Source organism: Pterocles gutturalis, unplaced genomic scaffold, assembly GCF_000699245.1.
Source record: "Pterocles gutturalis isolate BGI_N339 unplaced genomic scaffold, ASM69924v1 scaffold38650, whole genome shotgun sequence".
Classification (NCBI taxonomy): Eukaryota; Metazoa; Chordata; class Aves; order Pterocliformes; family Pteroclidae; genus Pterocles; species Pterocles gutturalis.
The window spans coordinates 36,211-55,534 of record NW_010139573.1 but is presented as its reverse complement, the minus strand read 5'-3'; the positions used below and the strand labels follow the sequence as shown (position 1 = coordinate 55,534).

The 19,324-nt window shown below is 34.7% G+C and overlaps 1 protein-coding gene across 1 annotated transcript in view; it reads left to right on the top strand.

The window, feature by feature from the left end:
• The window catches only part of LOC104469039 (intersectin-1), a gene marked incomplete at its 5' end in the record, with an annotated part of 65,030 nt that overhangs the window by 11,811 nt on the left and 33,895 nt on the right, over positions 1–19,324 (top strand). The window contains 7 exons of the mRNA XM_010083372.1: positions 870–1,132; positions 1,933–2,082; positions 2,260–2,400; positions 6,739–6,826; positions 6,997–7,136; positions 16,691–16,812; positions 18,761–18,987. Coding sequence (XP_010081674.1) covers positions 870–1,132; positions 1,933–2,082; positions 2,260–2,400; positions 6,739–6,826; positions 6,997–7,136; positions 16,691–16,812; positions 18,761–18,987 — 1,131 coding nt within the window. The remainder of the gene's footprint in view (positions 1–869; positions 1,133–1,932; positions 2,083–2,259; positions 2,401–6,738; positions 6,827–6,996; positions 7,137–16,690; positions 16,813–18,760; positions 18,988–19,324) is intronic.

The following is a 19,324-nucleotide window of genomic DNA, read 5'->3' as shown; positions in this document are numbered from 1 at the left end:
ACCAATGTGTCAAACAGTTGGTGCATGCACACTTTGAAATAAATATGTACTGTCTCTTGACTTGCATGCCAAAAATGTAGATGTTGCGTATACGGGGAGAGAAATATACAATATGGGGTATGGTGATGGGACATAGAGGGTATGCAAAGAAACAGCATGGTGACGTAGAAAGAATTATTTGGAGAAACTGTGAGGGAGGGGATTAGGAACATGGAACTGGGGAAGGACAACCCCTGATATTGCAGAAGAATGTCAGGAAACCCGTGATGGAACTGAGGTCATTCTTGTAGGACAGTGAGTGATGAGTGTGTGAATCTGCAGAAATCCAGTCTTCCTGAGTTCAGCTGCTCAAGAACTTGAGCAAGCCATTTCGTTTCCTGACAGTAATGAGTAATCTTATGAGAATATCAAGTTTAAATACATTCCGGTTGTTTGCATAGTAGCTTTTTGGTAATATCAGCTGAATTCTTTGCCTTACTTGTACTAATTGAGGTGCTGGTTCTTGTACTACTTCTGTTATCAAATGTATAGAGGAATTGCAGATCCTGCGTCCACACAAAGGACTAGATGGTGAATGGATTGTCTAAATTGTACCCACTTGCTGGTCTTTGTGGAGAAAGCTACAGGCCTGAGGAGTGGGAACTGAAATTCACACCTTTGTTTCCTAAGGATATGGGTTTAAGCAGGTCTACCATGTAAATGCTAATGATAAAACCTAGAATTACCTGTAGAGCTATGTTATTAGCAGTTGAGAGCTGCATTTAGTACTGTTGGAAGGTTATTTCACTTTGATTCAGCATACATGGATTTTTTTTAAAATCAGTAGCAAAGTTTAATTCTTCTTTGCCCCTTGTTTCAACACATTAAAGTTACATTTGAAGATAAAAAGCGTGAGAACTTTGAACGTGGCAATCTAGAACTTGAAAAACGGAGGCAGGCTCTCCTGGAACAACAACGCAAAGAACAAGAGCGTCTAGCACAGCTGGAACGGGCAGAACAGGAAAGGAAAGAACGTGAACGGCAGGAGCAAGAACGTAAAAGACAATTGGAGCTAGAGAAGCAGTTGGAAAAACAACGGGAATTGGAACGACAGAGAGAAGAGGAAAGGAGGAAAGAAATAGAAAGAAGAGAGGTAACCAACTGGATAAAAGGAAGGTGGTTATGTCACTGTCAGCTGTGTTTGATTAGCGTACACATTGTATTTTGTTCTAAATATTTTGCTGTCATTTTTAGTAAGTAAACATTTAAAGAATTTCTTAAATTTCTGGGGTTTTGAAGGTAAGGAAAGAACTACCTCTTTCTTTATTTTTCATGTGAAATGAATGGATGAGGCGTGTGGACCTAGGGCAATGTACTCCTAACCTCTGACTTTTATAATTATTGTTTTCTTCTATATAAGGAGGTGCTAGAATGAATAAAGAAAAACTTAATGGGCATTGGTGGCATTCATAATTTTTCTGTGATAACTTGTTAAAGCAAGCACATACTGGTTAACTTAACTATTATTTTCTCACATTGCAAATTAATGATGCATTCAGTACAGTGGCATTTGATTATTCTTTGCAAAGCTGCAGAGTGTCTAGTGTTGGAGGTCAGAAAGAGATTTGATGCTGTACTGGAGAGTTTGTGAGGTCTTAATGTGAATCAACTTGTTAAATCAGAAAATTGGATCTTGGGAAACATTAAAATGGAGTGATATTCTGTTTAGTCACCTGTCTGCTATACAGTGAAGCCCCATTTCACCAGTGCTTTCAAGTGAGCATTTAAACAATTGAGCTTTAGTGTACTTAAATAGAGGCACATATTTAGTCCACAGTTCAGCAGTGTATTTATATTAATGTTTTAATTGCACAGTAGAATATGAATATCAGCAATTAGAGTGGTTTCTAAAACCAGATCTTTCATATCTTTGGTTTTTTTTAAATGCTACAGGCTGCAAAACGGGAACTTGAGAGGCAACGGCAACTTGAGTGGGAGCGTAATCGTCGGCAAGAACTACTAAATCAAAGAAACAAAGAACAAGAGGACATAGTTGTTCTGAAGGCAAAGAAGAAGACCTTAGAATTTGAGCTGGAAGCTCTGGTGAGTCATTGCATTGCAGATAAAACACACAAGCACAGTACTAAGTATGATATGCCCATGTTTATTTTCTATCATTTCAACTTTTAAATATGTAATGAAAGTACTTTTTAGATCCCAACTTGCATGACAAACCATTCTGGTAAAAAAAAATTTTTTTTTTTGCTTTTTTTTCTAAAGAATGATAAAAAGAATCAGTTGGAGGGAAAGCTTCAGGATATCAGATGTCGGCTGTCTACCCAAAGACAAGAGATTGAAAGTACAAATAAATCTAGAGAACTGAGAATTGCAGAAATTACCCATTTGCAACAGCAGCTACAGGTGAGAAAATGTTCTCTAATTTTGTTCTTAGACTTGCATTTTCACCTCCTGAACTGCATCAGTGTCCTAAGCAAACTTGCCGCAATATGTGATGTGTTGTTGCTTGTACATGAGGGATTATTGTAGATAAGTTATATTTCTTATAAATGAATATTCTTCATATATGTCTAGGAATTGCTTCCTACACTTGAAGGTGTGTTTGTGATTGTCACTTCGTCTGCATGGAATCCTGTTGTGGGAAACAGTAAATAAACTGTTTGGCTGAAGATGTTAAAGGATTTTTGGGGATGAGGAGAATTAAATTTCATGGCATGTATTTTTGTTGGCAATGATTGCTGTTTGTGTGCTGAAAGAAAGAATCGACTTCAGTGAAGTGGCTTGTTGATGATGTTTTTAAAATTATACAATAATGAACTTTCAAAATTGAAGTTCCCAATTAAACCAGTTAGTTCTTGGTCTAACCCTGGCATTTGTCTTCCCTACTTCTCTGTCTAAAATTCTCTGTTAAAGATGAGATTGAGTCTATGTCTGATTTGAGTGAAAGAATGTTCTTTGGAATTTGTAAAGGTTTTTAGATGAGTTGTAGTATTTGATTGAGGGTTTTTTCATCTTTTATTAAATATTTTTGTATTGCTTGAAATTAATTCTTGGCTAGTAATGGGGCTCCCAGTGCTTTTATGCTACTACAAAATGGATCTCACAATTATGAGTGCTTAAGTGTAAAACCTCTCTTAAAACCTAATCCTAGTTTTCCATTTAAACTTTTAAGCATAATTAATATACATTCATTAGAACAAAACCAGAACTGGAAAGTTCAGGGGTATTGTACTATGCTTGAGTATTTATTTGATTTTATTTTTTTCTTCGTTCTTAAGACATCTTACATTTCTGTTGAAGTTTTCTGTACACCATTACACCTTCCACAAGGCATCTTTCTTTTGGCAGCAGCTTGTTATAGAGAGTATAATTTAGGGATCATATTCTTGCACAGTGTTTGTGTCTATTTGATGCAAACAATAGCAAACAATAAATGCTTCTAATGGAAGCTTGTGACATAAACAACTGCCATAGTTAGGCTTGAAATCAGTCCTCTCTTTGATGAAATGCTCCTCTGTTGGCAACTGAGAATGAAGTCAAACAGCATCGAAGCAAGTGTAGGAAATAAGTTACACTTAGCAGTACTGGCTCAAAGAGACAAGAAGCTGACTATGCTTCATAAAATACATGAAGAAACCCCCATTTGTCTGAATAAGTTAGGGACTACTGATTTTAGGTGCACAGCCAATCTCCATGTAAAAGAAACAACACCTGAATTTCCTTCTAACCCTTCTGTTCCAAAAGCTTTCCATGGAAATAGTGTAAGGCACTGTAGCTCAGTTCAGAAGAAGCTGAGGAGCTACATAGCTGTTGATAGATAAATGCTACTTCAAAAAAATTAATGGAATCATATCCCACTTTCATATGTAATTTCTGTTAACTTGGTAACTTTTGCTCAGTTAGCCTCTGTAGTCATGATCTCTTTGCTTTTGTCATAACAATAACAAATTAAGAAGGAAAAAATTATGTATCACAGTAAAAAGCCGTAAGTCCATTTATATTATAGTCAAGACCAATGTGGTACCGTTGGGATAGAGTCCCACTGTGACAGATATTGTTAAAAAACATGAGAAAATATAATTGTTATCAAGAACTTGGAATGAGATTCGCCAGCTGGGTGTAATAAATGGAAAGTTCAGAGGGAAGAAAAAAATGGGAAACCAACACTGTTGGGAAATAAGTAGTGAGAAAGGTAATCTATACTCTCTCTGTAGACTCAGTAACAATTTTTTGAATTTTTAATCAATTGTAGATGTACTTACCTTACCTACAACTTTCATGCATCAGTTTTAACTACATCACCAGGAAAGGAAAAGTTAAGGAGTGCAGAAGGATTCTTCACCTAACATTTAGTTTGTGCTACCTATTACCCAGTCACAATGGTCGAAAGGTAGATTTTTTTTTTTTCAGGATTTTGACACCGCTCTGAAATTTTATGGAAACATCTAGCAAAGTACAATTAATTTTGCACAGTTGTCTACAATTTGCACTTGTTTTGAAATCACTGCTGCATTTGCAGTGATTTTTAACTGTCTCTGGTCATTGTAATTGTTACTAGATGGTATGTATCCAGCAGCTTAGTTAATGCCCATTCACTTTCTAAATTACTTAATTTTCAATGAAAGCATTTCTGTAATGAAGATCATATTTGCCTTCCTTGGTAGTTGTTTTGTTGGATTTTTAGTTTTGAGATGGTTTGTGGTGGGTTTTTTTAGTTTGTGAGTTTTTTGGTGTTTTTTTTTTTTTACTTTGTTTTGTTTTGTTTTAGGTTGACAGCAATAGCTGTGGCTTTGTGGTATTGTCTTCTCTCAGGTGTACGTGGATCTCTGCCACTAATTTCCGTTAGTGTCGCTTGAGGGATTTATCACAATTGTGATCCTAGAAGTAATCTGCCCTTTAAAAATAAAGAACTAAGGGTAGGATTACATTCCACCCTGAAATAGCATCCTATGTTACATTTTGTGCTTGAAGAATGATAATTTTTTCTGGAAATGCTGACTCATTTTGACATTTATTCTGTTATTTGTCTTGTTTAAATGGTTCTTCAGTTGGTATGACAGAATTTTGGTATCCTGGTCCCTTGGAAGGTGATTTCCTTTCCTCTTTCTCTTGAGGTTTATCCATCAATACCTTTAGTCTACTAGATGCTACTTTTTTGGATTTATGGTACTTGAGAACTTAATTTCCACAATGCCCATGTGCTATGCTAATTTAATAATATTGTTTAAATTTTTAATCCTGAACTATGGCAGGAGGCATGCAGGTATTTGGATGGGAGGGTGTGGTGGAAGGTAAAGTGTGAACACAGTGTTTTGCACGTAGTTTAAGAACCCGGTAATGGTGGTTGTTGGGAAGGAGGGAGACACCCTTAGGCGGATGATTTGGAGAATGATGTGTTATATATTGCTGTTTCTCATTTGGTCCTAGGTAAGGAATAATAGTCCCATGATAGGAATATCTGGCGTTCACGTTATCCTTGAAGGGCTGAAAAAGATCTGCTGATGCTATAAGCAATGCAGCTGAATAGTGAGGGCACATTTAACTCCTACTAGTCAGACGCATAGTTTATCTTAATTTTGATACTTTGTGAATATAGAAAGTCCTTGACTCTCTTGTGCTAAGTATGTTTTCTGGAACATAAAGAGATTACAGTACTCTGTAGTCATGGCAAAATCATGAGATCTGAGCTGTACACTGCAGAAGCCCAATCAAAGTCTGCCATGAGTAAAGTGGAACAGCTGTGAAGTCATGTCAGTACAGTCAAGCTGGTGTTCTTGTAACAGAAACTAAAAACTTTTCATGGGACTCACTCTGGTATTAAGCACTTAGATGGCATTTATTCTTAGGATTGTGTTATGTCATTTGCAGTCCTTCATGACAAATTGAAATTGTCAAAAGTCTGCAATTCAAGACAACTGCTGAAATAAATTGCTTGGTTTGTCTGAAAGATGGGATGTTGACACTCAGACAGCTTTTATAAAATAAGCTGTTTCACATCCTGCTTTGTGTAATTTGTTTCGACAACTTGACATTGGAGGTCAAGGCTTCTGAAAATTTTGAAGTAGTACTTCGTCCTCCAGAAAGAGCAAGGATTATATATGATATATATATGATCCACCAAAGAGAAGGAATTTCTCATCTGCAGGATCTCCTGTAATATATTGGTATACAATCTTATGACTGTGTGTTGAAATTGAAAGAGACCGGAATCCACTTTCAAGAGTGCTAGATCAAGAGATCTAGAACTCATATATTGTCATCTGACGGAGTTTGTGTTGCATATCTTTTGTTTGTGGTTTATTCCTTTAAAGTGAAAGCCTTTATTTTCTGTTCTTTAAGTAAACTGTATTTGTCTTCCTATTCCTGATCACAGTTAATATGCATTTGTTAAAATTCGAATTATACTGTTAGTAAGTGCTTGTTTTAACATTTCCCGAAGTCTGTCCTTGTCTTTTAGCCCTGAATTTCAAGTGATTGCAAGTCAAGTTACATATTCAATGGGAATAAATTCTCAAGTAATATGCTTAAATATATGTTCACTTTTTTGCATTGGCAAAGAACTACAAGTGGTAGTACCACACAGACAGTGCTTGGATAATAGCAATAATACATAATTTAGTGAGAGAAAAAGTAAACAGTAATTTCAGAAGAAATGAAAATGAGAGGTATTATGGCAAAGCTCGTTTACCTTTTTGTCTGTTTCTCTTCTTGTTTTCTCTCTCCATGTTGTCCTTTATTCAGGAATCTCAGCAGATGCTTGGAAGGTTGATTCCAGAAAAGCAATTACTTAATGACCAACTAAAGCAAGTTCAACAGAACAGTTTGCACAGTAAGTATATTTTTGTACGTGTCTAAGTTTGTATAGGACATGCTGCATTGCATAGTGTACTCTTTAATTTATTTTTTGTGTTGCAAGATGCATATTGAAAAATGTTGATTTCTATGACCTAAAATTCTCCGTGTAAGAAAATATTTGTTTGACAATATGTTTAAAACCAGGAGATTCTCTTCTTACTATCAAAAGAGCCTTGGAAGCTAAGGAACTAGCACGTCAACAGCTTCGAGACCAGCTGGATGAAGTAGAAAAAGAAACCAGATCTAAACTTCAGGAAATAGATATTTTCAATAATCAGCTGAAGGTAATCCTAGACTATTTAACCCTTTTCTATATATGTTCAGTTAATTATATTCTGACTTGATTTTGGAAAAATATATTGAACTAGAATGATTGATTTAGAATGTCAGTTTTGGGGACATTCTGAAATCTGTAATTTCTTTTTTTTTTCTTTTCTTTTTTTTTTTTTTCAAGAAAGCATTGCTTAGTATCAAAAGTCAGAGTTTAAACTGACTTAATCTGGAGAATCTATTTAAGAATAAATTTGAGTTCTGATTCCAGATCTGCGATGGCAAGTATGAATCTGCCAATTTCTGCCCTTTTGTATCAAAGAAGTGCATGACTGTAGTAGACCAGCAAATCTGTTGGAATCAGTACTTCAAATTCACATCTTTGATAAAGAGACTTGATTTTCTGCTGACGTGCAGAATTTTTGTCTGCTGTTTGTAAGCTCATACTTGTTCCTGAATGTAGTTGTCTGTCATTTGTGGTCTCATGCTTTATTGATCAGCCTTTTGTTAAAACTGCATGATTTTTGTTTATTTCTGCACAAGAAAATTACATATATTGCAAAAGACAGTAGAGGAAGTTTTCTTCAGATAGGAGTTATGAACCAGTCTTCAGTTGCAAACTTTTAATAGCATTCAATTTTTCCTTTTTACATAAAATATGCTCATGTTAAAGTACTTTATCTGCTTACTCGACTGATGTTTTTTCCTGAAAGCTGACTAGAAAAATGCTTAATTTCCTGCAAGACATAAGTTGTTACAAATATCTAGAAAGGAAAGCACAAGGATAAACCCATTAATGTTTCTGTAGTTGTTTTGAAATTATATCAACTATGATTGTATCATGTACTTTAGAATGGAAGGCGTTTTTGAAATTAAACAACAAATAGCTACTAATAATTATAGTATGTATATATATATAGTATATAATTATAGGAGAAATTAAAAGCTGTAGACCATACCTCTACCTGTTTCAATGGCAATTCAAAGATAACTCTCACACTCTTGGGCAGGGAGGTAGAAAGGGGAGAATCTCTGCAGTTGTAAGAAATGTAAGACAAACAAAATATTGGCGATTTATTTTAGAAGAAAACAGAATGGTTTACGTCACTGAGATTTTCTTTATATGTGCTTTTCAGATACATCTTAACATGTTCTGCTTTTTTGGGTGATTTTTTTTTTTTTTTTAGTGGTGTCTTTCTGAGGTATTTTGCAGATAAATATGACCAAAGTATATTAATTATAAAATTGGTGTCAGCATTTGGCTTGATCGTAAATGACCTAGACAGTTTATAAATGTGTAGAGGGGTGAGTAATCTTAGTCCCATGACAATTTTTTTTAAAAAAATGAATATTTTAAATATTGAAAGGCTCAACTAAACAAACTAATGACAATTAAAAATTTGAAAATGCGCATTAAACAAAGACATTGGTTTGTCAGAACATCTGCCGTCTATCTAAGAATACATTGTGTAGTTGTAAACTATTTTGCAGTTTAATGGGAAAATTTATTTCTGTGTTCAAATCCTTGTATTTAGTTATGACTTTAAGTGCTGAAAATTAGTTATGTGGGCAGTTCTTTGGAAGACTTCGGCAAACTACCTCTGACTGAGGATATTGTGTTCTTCATTTTCATCATGTGTAGAAGCAGTGCTTAATAGGAAAATCACTTTCTGATGCTGTATGTTAATATTTTTGCCTTGCTGCAGGTTTATTTTTTTTTTCTTGCTTGGAAGAGATGAGTTTAAGAGGAAGAATGAGGCAGTGAGGCAGTTGTTTTATTGAAACTGAGAGATGGGAGCTTGATTCAGGGATAGTTGTATCTTCTCCCTTTTGTAGTTTCTCTAGATGTGCAAGATGTATTTTGGGGGGCCTGGATGTTTTTGTTACTAGACTTAAATGTCTATAAAGGCATATAAACCTCTTCCTGAACTCAGCAGGGAATGGTTGTAGTACTCCCATTGCCAGAGAAACTGCTTAGAAGATGCTGGATGTGCAGCAGTGATTTAATGGCCGTCGTTCTTGTGGAGGGAGCTCTCAGAACACTTTATGAACAAAAACAGTGAAAGCTTTCCTGAGGCTCTTAGTTCTGTTAGTGGTTGTGTGAAGTGGAAGTTCAAGTTAAACCAAGGCAGAACACACCTCTGTCTTAAGTAATAATATTGCTCAAAACAAAGTGGTCTAGCAACTTGAATAAATCTCAGATACTTTTACCTAAACAATCAACAGTTTGTGTCAACTTTTGGGAACTGCTGCTGAAAAGATGACTGTTACATTTGAATTTGGTAGAAAATGGCTTATAAATTTCCAAATGTATAACCTCCCCAATTAAAAGAACTTTTTGTTTACTTATTAGTAACTGGGTGCATAAATACAGCAGGCTTATTTGGTGCTAAAATACCTAGCAGTTTGTAAAATTATCAGTCAGCTGTGTAACACTCACATTTAAATCTAAAATTCCACCACATCTGAACTCTAAACATAATAAATGCTTCTTGTAAATAAAGGGAAAATATGTAAAGATGTGGAATACAGAAATGTTTGTTTTAAAAATGCATTTTATTTAAAAAATACATTTTAAACTCCATTTTTAACCAAGGCTGTTCCTAATTTATCTTGTAGGTTTGAAAGTGATAGATTTTTTTTCTGTGATAATATGCTTTTCCTTCGTGCTCCAGTATACTAAATGAAAAATGCACATTTGATAGTGTAGCTGTTAGGATGGAAACACTGTAAATGACACTGTCTTGTGCAGCTTTTGTTCTCTAAGTGATGGAGAGGCACTGGTGCTTGCCTTGTCTTGTGTAAAACATCTAGTTTCTGGATGAGAAGCAGAATGATGTGGTACTGTTTGCAAACTCCCAGGGGAAAAAAAAAAAGCATATCTAAATATTTCTTAAGTATAAGCCATCTTGTAGCATTTTGTACTTATTTCCTGCTGTGAGGGGGAGTAATACATATCTTTACGTAGTCAAAATGTTTAATTTCATAGAAAACAGAATGAAAACTGAATATGTAAGCTACTGCTCTCTGAGTACAAGGTATACGCCAAACTAGTTTTGATGTAAAGCTTAAGAGACAGTCAAGCTGACAGCAACATTTAATTATAACCTTTTGTCATCATTGTTGAGATTTATTCGTTATGTTATTGGCTATGAATATAGGTTGCATTCTCTCCTATGTGAATATATCCTTAAATTTGCAAAACTACATTTCTAATTCATTCTCTTGAAATTGGCTACACTTGATCTGTGTGGTAGCTGATACAAATATATACTGAGATAGTACAAGATATAATGAACAATGTAATTAGTATGTAGTGTACCTTTTTATTGATCAGACTATAAGGTTTACTTGAAACTCATATATGTTTTAGGTTGCAAGTCAACTTGTTAAAACCGTAGCAGTATAGAATGGATTGCACTGCATTTGCCTCCATATTATAGGTTTTATGTTCTGCAGTAAGTGAATACTTAAAATTGGTGTCAAATTACCTTATCTTTGCTTTGTGTCTTCGTAGCAGATATGAGTGATGAGGGAGGTAAATGAAGCAGGTTTTTTTCCACTGGATCTTTTTTTATCCCTCCAAAACAGCTGATTTAAACTTCTTCTGATTAGTCCTTTGAAGCTCAAGTACTTCAGTTACTTTTGGTTCTAGTCAATGTGTCAAGAGTTGGAAATGTTTGTAAAATTGATTCCCTTTACAAAACTTTCTGGAGTATAGAATGTAATTAATATTTCAAAACAAGTAGCTTCAGGTATTTTTATTGAGTATCTTTAGGTAGAACCACATGGTTTCAGGAAACCTTTAGTATTTAGAATTATTTGACTTCTAGGGCAATGCTAGTTTTAAACTGAAGCCACAACATTGTAAAAGTATACTTGTTTTGAAAAGAAATAGGTACCTTAGCCTGCAGCTGGTCAGATAGATATCCATTTATATCAGATTCAAGGTATTTTATTGGAGAAGTTAATAGTTTTGTGTATTGTGCTGTATTTGGCTGTAGAGTACATGATTGAGTTTGTAACAAGGTTGAAGGTCAGGCCACTTTTTTGTATCTGGAGTATGGTTCATGGAGTCTAACTCCTGATATTCTTAGCCTAGAAATCTAATAATTAAAATTGATACAAATATTAATAAAATGTAACTAGACATTTATTTTCTCTGCTTTAAAAAATAATTCTGTAGAATAGAAGGCTTTATATTATGTTTCCTGTTTGTATATGCATAGTTCTACTATAATTTATCTTTACAAATTTTTTCTACATTCAGCATGAATTTACATTTCAATTTTACACGGGTCAGTCATGACACACTGTCAAATAAAGCATTAAAACAATTCTTAATATGGTTCTTGTCTCCAAAGACCAAATAATAATTTAATATATCGTAGAAGAATCAAGCGTTTAGAGCTTATCAGTGTTACATCACACAGGAAAAGACAACTAAATTAGTGTTTCTGAAATACATTAGTCTTGCTGAGAAGCTATTCTCGGTGCCTGGAAGAAGTGGTGAACAAGTAGCATCAAGTTCTTAAAAATGTTTTACATTTTGTGTCGTGTTCCAGATGTTGTCAGTCCCTGTCTAGTCAGTGTGCGCTGGACAAGTCTTGCATATGAATGCCTGTTTACATTTGAGCATTTCTTTCTTCCAGTCAATGGCAATGGAAGATGCAATGCTGCAGTGCCTGGCAGTTCTCCTGGGCTGCGTCAACTACTTAGACTCCTTTCTAAAGGTCTCCATGCTGTATCAGGCAGTACACAACTATCTCAATCAGAGTGATGAACCTCTTCCAGTTATGTGCTTCACTTTACCATAAACAGATGAGTGTGCAGTGTTTAAGTTAGTATTTAATAAGAGGTGCTAGCACTAAAATATAACCAAAGAGAAGAGTTTATAATTCTTTATCTAATCCTTACTGCCTAGATGAGGAGTGTGCCTTGAACTGCAACCTGGGCAAGGTCGTAGTTAAGTTATTTTTGTCTTTTCTTTGTCAGAAATGTCAAGATTTTAAGTTAATTGCCTATTTTGGACATGATGTTCAGAAATTTAAAAAATAAAACACTTTGATGATAAGTATTCCTACAAATCAGTGTAATTGTGAATGAAGGTGTGAAAGAGATGCCAATACATTCCCTTTATCAAATCCCCCATAGCTATAATATGGGGTGAAAGAAGGAACTGTCTCTGGCAAGGACAAAGCGGGTGCTTTGGGAGCTGGGGAATGGGGTTAGGAGAGGATTGCTGTGGGAAAGCCTCAGTGAGCACAGAACTGTAGGGTTCTTTCCTCTGGGATCAAATGCTCTGGTTTGTCTCAAGGGAAGAAGATTTGATAGAAACCTTGTATTATAATCCCTGAAGTATCCTAAGTTCTGTTGTCTTTCTGTCAAAAGGTTTTCATACCAATATGACTTGTCTGTATATAGTGAATATTACTCTGCTGTATGAAACTCATATTTTAATTCATAATCAATATTATGTGGGTACCTAAATGTGGCTATAGTAACATCTCAAAATTATACTTGTTAGTCTGTTTGTGAATTAAATGGAAAGGTAACAATTTCTCTCTGCTTATAAGGTAAAACATGCTTTGTCCTGCACGCCAGAATCAAGCAAAGCATTGTTATGTCTTTGGAGTTACAATATATGATTTGTAAATGTACAACTTTTAAGTTGCTTGTGTCTGTAAAAGATGAGTGTAGGACTGTGCTGAATATTCAGCTGGCAAATGTTTCATTCTGTTTATTGTTGAAGTGTTACTATAATTTTGTTCAACTGGTGTCCTGTAGGCTGTGGGAGATGCTGATTCTTTCTCCCTCATCCTCCCACTGGTACTTGGCAGAGCAACAGAACATCTGTCTGTTGCATGAGGTACCAATCAAGTCTTTATTTCTTCCTAGTTAATGCAAAGAAGGATATTTATTGCATTTTTTTTAATTAAAAAAAATATTCTATCCAGTGCTAGATGTAGAAGCTAGGTTAGATTTTCTTAACAGTTACAGGTATGTCACAGAAAAGTCTCTTCACAAAATACAGAACTAGCACATTGGCTTAGCTGGGAGGGAATAATATGTTAAAGTGTCTATGGAAAACTTAAATAATTATGAAAATGTCCCTTGAGAGCCTAACTTAGCTGAGCATATAGGCAAAATGACAAAATAAGCAAACAAAATAATTAAATTATTTGGACCAGAGTTGGCAGCAGCACTTAACTGGTGTGATGCATCAGTTAGTGATCCTACTATAGGTGCTCATTATAAGAATCTGCTTGCTTCAGGCAGATGTGGAGGCATGGGTCATAACTACAAATTCTCTGGTTTTCTCTTTGGCAGTAAAAGTGGCATATACCATACATTTAGTGGTGAGATAAACTTACATGTCTAAACTGTAATTAAAATATAAAGTTTGGGCTAGCCTTACGGTTGGACATCTAGTGGAAGTAAATAATGTTTGGTGCACAGGTGTCTTGCAAGTTGTAACTTATTCTTATGTATTTGCAAATTCAGGAAGTTTTTCTGAAGGGGCAATATTCTGAATTAGAGCTAGATTCCTCCTGATTCTGCAAACGTAGATGAACTGTATCGCTCTTTCCAGTTTAACAATTTCTTGTTAAAGTAAATTAAGCTCAGGTACTTGCATCTGGGTTGTAAATTAAGCTCAGGTACTTGCATCTGGGTTGTTTCACTTAAAGGTTTTGAGATTTATTGGGGGTTTTTTTAACTATGATAGCCTTCATACTCTTCAAGAATTTTACTTCCTCTTTCTTTGCACAATGATTATTTATATTTCCTGTTCCAACACCAGAGTCCGGGATAAAGACACAAAGGGGAAGAAAAAACAAACCTGGAAAGCGCTGTCATCTAGATAGCTTAAAATTTTGCAAGTATAACAGCAAGTTATATTCAGTGTTGCCTTATTAGAAATGCAGGGCTATCACAATGCTCTCTGTTCAATAGCATTGGCTAGGATTTAGAATCTTAAGCTTCTTGGCATACAAAGTTAAGTGACAGGACAGCACATTAATGTGAAGGAAAGCGAGAGCAAGTAGGACAACAAAGGATTTCTAAGTGGAAGCCTGTGCTAAAGCCTAACTAAACGTAGGAATCAGAAACCTGTGCTTTGTATAGCAGTCTCTTTACCCAGAAAAGAGAAACAGCTTGTTAAAAATCATCAGTACTAATCAAGGTATTTGATGCTTCACAGCAGTAGTATTTTAAGCTTTGAGAGCTTTGTAGATACTTGGTTTTATGTATTTCTGCGATCTACAAAAAAATCGTAATACTGTTGGCCAGGCGTAAAACTGCTTTCAACTGTGCCATTTTCCCATCTATGTCCTTTAAGATGAATGCTTGTAAATCACTCTGCTGCTAATGTTCCTATCATTGTATATTTGTCCTTTGCACTTTTACATATTTTTTTGATACAAATAAGGGTTCAGCTGATCATGTAGAGAAGATGGGGACTGTGATTCCCTCAGATAAGTTAATTTAAAACAAGGGTCAAATCATTTGTACCTCAATATATTACAAGTGTAACAACATTAAAGAAGCTGAATTAATAACATACAATTATTGGTAATGACTGTTCACTCTAGTTAGCACTTCAGAAATTTATAGTCTGGTTAGAGGCCACCTGTAGCTCCAGGTGCAGTTGACCAACAGTGTGTTCACTGCAATCTCCTGATCCTTGTATTTTCTCATTGTTCTTTATGGACCATCTACTAAAAAAAATATTATGTTCAATATTGCTAATGTAATTTCTTTTTTAATAACCCTTTTCCTTATTCCAAAATAAGGCTATGCATCAATGTTTATAACCATGTGCATTCAGAGTTTAAAAGTTTCCCCAAAGGCAATATCCTGCCTGAATAATTCTGGCGATTTTGCAAGAGTAGTTTGTAATATCCACTCTAGACCCTCAGTATCTCTAAGCTCTAATGTGACTATGGAAAATAATTATTATCATAAAATATGGTATTGCCCAAATTATCTTCAGTGAGTTTCATGGCCTCAGCTGAGTTTTGATTGAAACTTGGATAAGAACTGATTATCTCTTTAATGATGTTGAATTCCATTTTCATTGAATTTAAAATTGAGGATCATTAATGAAGTGAGACTGAGAGGTAGGACACGTGGTTCATCTTAACTTTTTTTTAAACTTTCATCCATATATCATAACTGTTTTTAATACCTTTAAAAGGTTGTGTGCTACTCCTCTTCATAACATAGTTATTTTGACATCTTAAAATTTGATATTGCACAGTGTACAGTCATTCGGCACTGATGCATTTATTGCCTTCACTAACTAAAATTTTTAGACACAGTGCAAGTACAACCTGTAAATAAACAAGTATTAACTTTCAACTTCTATGGAACTATAGAAGTGACTAATAATGTTGTGAAATTAACTTACTGAAACTTTTTTCATTTTGGCCCTTTGAATCATTTGATATTTAGGGTTTTTTTGTTCTGGTGTTTGTTTTTTTTAATCTTACGTGATTTTTTACATTTTGGTCATTGCATGAGGATAGTTACAGGAAGTCTTAATCTGGCTAATTTGTAGATTGTGAATTTCTGAAAAACTATCCAAATACTTTCAAGATTAACTATTTCAATCCATGAATGAATTAAGATAAAGCTTTTAAGGATACAAGAACTAAACAAACCTGCATGATGTAAGTCATAACATGTTTTAATAAAAGTAGACATTAAGATACAGATTTAGAAACTATTTCCTACTACAAACATTTTCTGCATATTTTTGTCCGTACTATATTTTCATTAAAACGTCAATTTTTTGAAGTGACCTGTTTTCAATGAAAAATTTCAGTTGTCATATTTCAGTTGTCATAGGTAAGGTTATCCTTTTTTATTTTCTTGGATAAAAGGAATTCAGATGCAAAATTCTACGTTATGCAAACGGTTTCAAGATAAAATTTGTATTTGTGTTAATATATGGTAATACAGAAAACAAATCTTGAGGAAAAGATGATGGTTTTATTATTTTTTATATCCTAAATGTTTCAGGCAATGTCTTTCCAGTTAATTAGAGGAAAATTGACTTGTATATGGATGAATACTCTCTGTGCCACAATTCATTCCAAAGACATTGCTTAAGGAATTCAATATCCTGAGTATAAAACAATCCTGAAGATTCTTAGTAAATCACCATTAATTTAAAAATAAAACTGATTAACTGAAACAGTTGATATTATGAGCAGCTAAGAAGGCAGGTTTTTGTATGTAATTTAATAAATTAATTCAACAAATCAGCAAACAAATAAAACATAAGTGACTTTTCAGATTAAGCTTTGTCAAACTTTTGTCAGCTTCTTAGAGTCCCATTAAAAAAGGCTTTCTTGTTTTTTAACCCTTTAACAGCTCAGGTTATATGGATAAAATTAGGAAAACAGTAAGTGGTTTATGGACCATTGAAATCTACCTTAAATGTCTGTTTTGACCAGAGATACCCAACCATTTACAAGTTTTGTTACTTCACAATGAAATATGTGGAGCCACTAGTTATGATTCACATTGTGTATGTTTACACATATTTTACTTTTTTCTCTAGGAGCTGAGAGAAATACATAACAAACAGCAACTACAGAAGCAGAAGAACTTGGAAGCTGAGAAGTTGAAACAGAAGGAACAAGAAAGGAAGACAGAACTGGAAAAGCAAAAAGAAGCTCAAAGGTAACAAACAGCTCTAATTTAAGCTCTTTCCATAGAGGTGTTGGAGCTTGTAAGTTAGTAGGTGCCATCTTAAACAGATGCTGGTTACCTTGACATCTCTCAGAAAATATTCTTGTCAGCTCAAAACTTACATTGATAGAGATGAGATTTTTTTGCCCTCTGGTGCCAACATGCTGTTTGGAAAGTGGATTTTTCTCCTTAAGGAATTTTTTTTTTCCACACAGTTTTTGGCCAGGAATTCATGTTGTCCTTGGACAAAATATGTTCTATATAGTAGGCCAAATCTGTAATGACCAGCTTGTTGTCATGCGTTTGTCACCAATTTTTGAAGTGTGAAGAAAGTGGGATAGATCATAGAATAAAATAAAGCACACTGTGCATCTGTTATGGTCCTTTAGTGGTCCTTTATGGTCATCTTTACTGGTGCAAATTGGTTCTAGCAGAGAATATTTATTATTTTGTTCTGTTGTCTTGTCCTCTGTCAAAGGGAAAGGACTTGTTAGCTTTTGCAGAATTTTTCTGATTAGTTCAGCAAGAGTGCTGTACAGGGCTTGCAGATATTTTTACTTCTTGTCCCTCAACAGGAGGATCAAGACTGCCATATTTTCTGATTACTGCTTTTTTTTTTTCTTTTCCCCCTCTGATTTTGCTGGTTTAAGTTTAATGCAGGGGTGTTTGTGGCTTTGAGAAAATAAGCTGAACCAATTTGTATGATCAGTATGCCTGACTTCTGGCATTTTAGAGCTGACAGCAGTGCAGAGCAGATAAAATTTGAAGTGTATAATTTCCTGCTTATTGGGTTTCAAGGAAAACTTTATGGTACGAATTCATTACTGAAAATGTCTTGTGATAGCTGTAGCTGATATCTACAGGCCTAGATTAAATAAAAGGAATTTGTGAAAATGGCAACTTTCAATGCTGATGTAATGGAATACTTTGATTGCTTGAATTAGACTACTTGGGGAGAGATTTTGAAAGTCAACCTTACAGTTACATGGAACTGAAGGGCTTGTGTCTGGGTTCTTGGTGCCAAGAATTTTGTTTCTTCAGCCAAGGGAGATTTTTTTTCCTCTTCTTCTTTTCTCTATATGGTTCATCACTTAAAATAATTGCATAGGATTTATGAATCCTATGGAGAACTGTGAAAAGACAGTACACAAATATTGTTGAATCCCTAGTTGAGAGTCAGATGTTGTTGAGTTGAAGAGGTGGGACTGAAAGTGTAAGATACTAGAAGCTTGTAATTTTCAGAGCATTGCAAGCTGAGTAAGAGACTGTTGTAAGATACCTGTGTAAAGTTTCATACAATAATTAGAAAAACACAGGTAATGTATTTATTTTCATGTCATTGTAGAGGAGAAGAGATCAGCGCCTCAATAAAGAGGGTAAAGTTTAGCATTTACAAATCTCCAAAGAACTCTGTCAAAAAATGTGTTGAATGTTTTTTCGTATCTTACATTCAGCTCCAAAACATAACTAGTTTATAATTTCTGTATGCTCAGGTTGGTCTGTACCTCTTTTAGAGTTCTGTGGAATCATATTTTAAAGGTACAGAATTGATCTGTGAGTTAAAATAAAAATTAAATGTTGTTTTTTTTACATGCAAAGACAAAGCAACTCAAGGTAATGGAGGCCTGTATTTAGTAGTAGGTTACATGAAATAATGTTATCTCACTTGCTTGAGAATCACATCTCTTTCTTTTATTTAGAATACATGTAGAGTCATAGCAAATCTTTCTGAATATTTCTCCTTTGCCCTCTAGGAGTCATTGTATAAGAAGATGCTGTGCAGTGGTTGATAGCTCACCAAAATAAAATTAACAGCTCTTAACAGGGTATGCAAAAGCCATAAAGAATATGCTTTGTACTATAGATCACACACAAGGACAACTAACTTTTATGGTCCTTTGTTTGACTGGCTTAACAAAACACCTTAATTGTCCAACAGGCGAATCCAGGAACGGGATAAACAGCAGCTTGATCGAGTGCAACCAGAAGAACTTCAGTGGCCAAAAAAAATTCAAGAAGATGACAAGCAAAAAAGGGAAGAAATAACGAAGAAGAAGGAAAATGAGGATAAGGGGAAGCAGGAAATGCAAGATAAACTGAGTAAGCTTTTCCAGACACATCAAGAGCCAATCAAGCCAGCTGTCCAGGCTCCTTGGTCAAACACAGGTAGAGGAGGAAAAAACCAAGAAATGCTATTCCACGTGCCTCTTGAACAATTTTTTTTTGTTTTGCCTTTGCATTTAATACAGAAGAATATTATGTTTCAAGATTAGATTGACAGTTTTATTAAAGTATATAGTATATGGATTGAGCTCTAGACTCTAGGCTTCACTTTTCTTCCTAAAAGTATGGTGTTTATCAGAGTGTAAAGCACAGTTGATGAGAGGCACAGTGCCAACTGAAGAGAGAATCTTAGCTGTAAGTTGTTGTAACTTACAAAAGATGCAAGATGTCAAAAATTATTTCTGTACTTTTCTTTACAATTCTTATTTTGGTGTGGAAT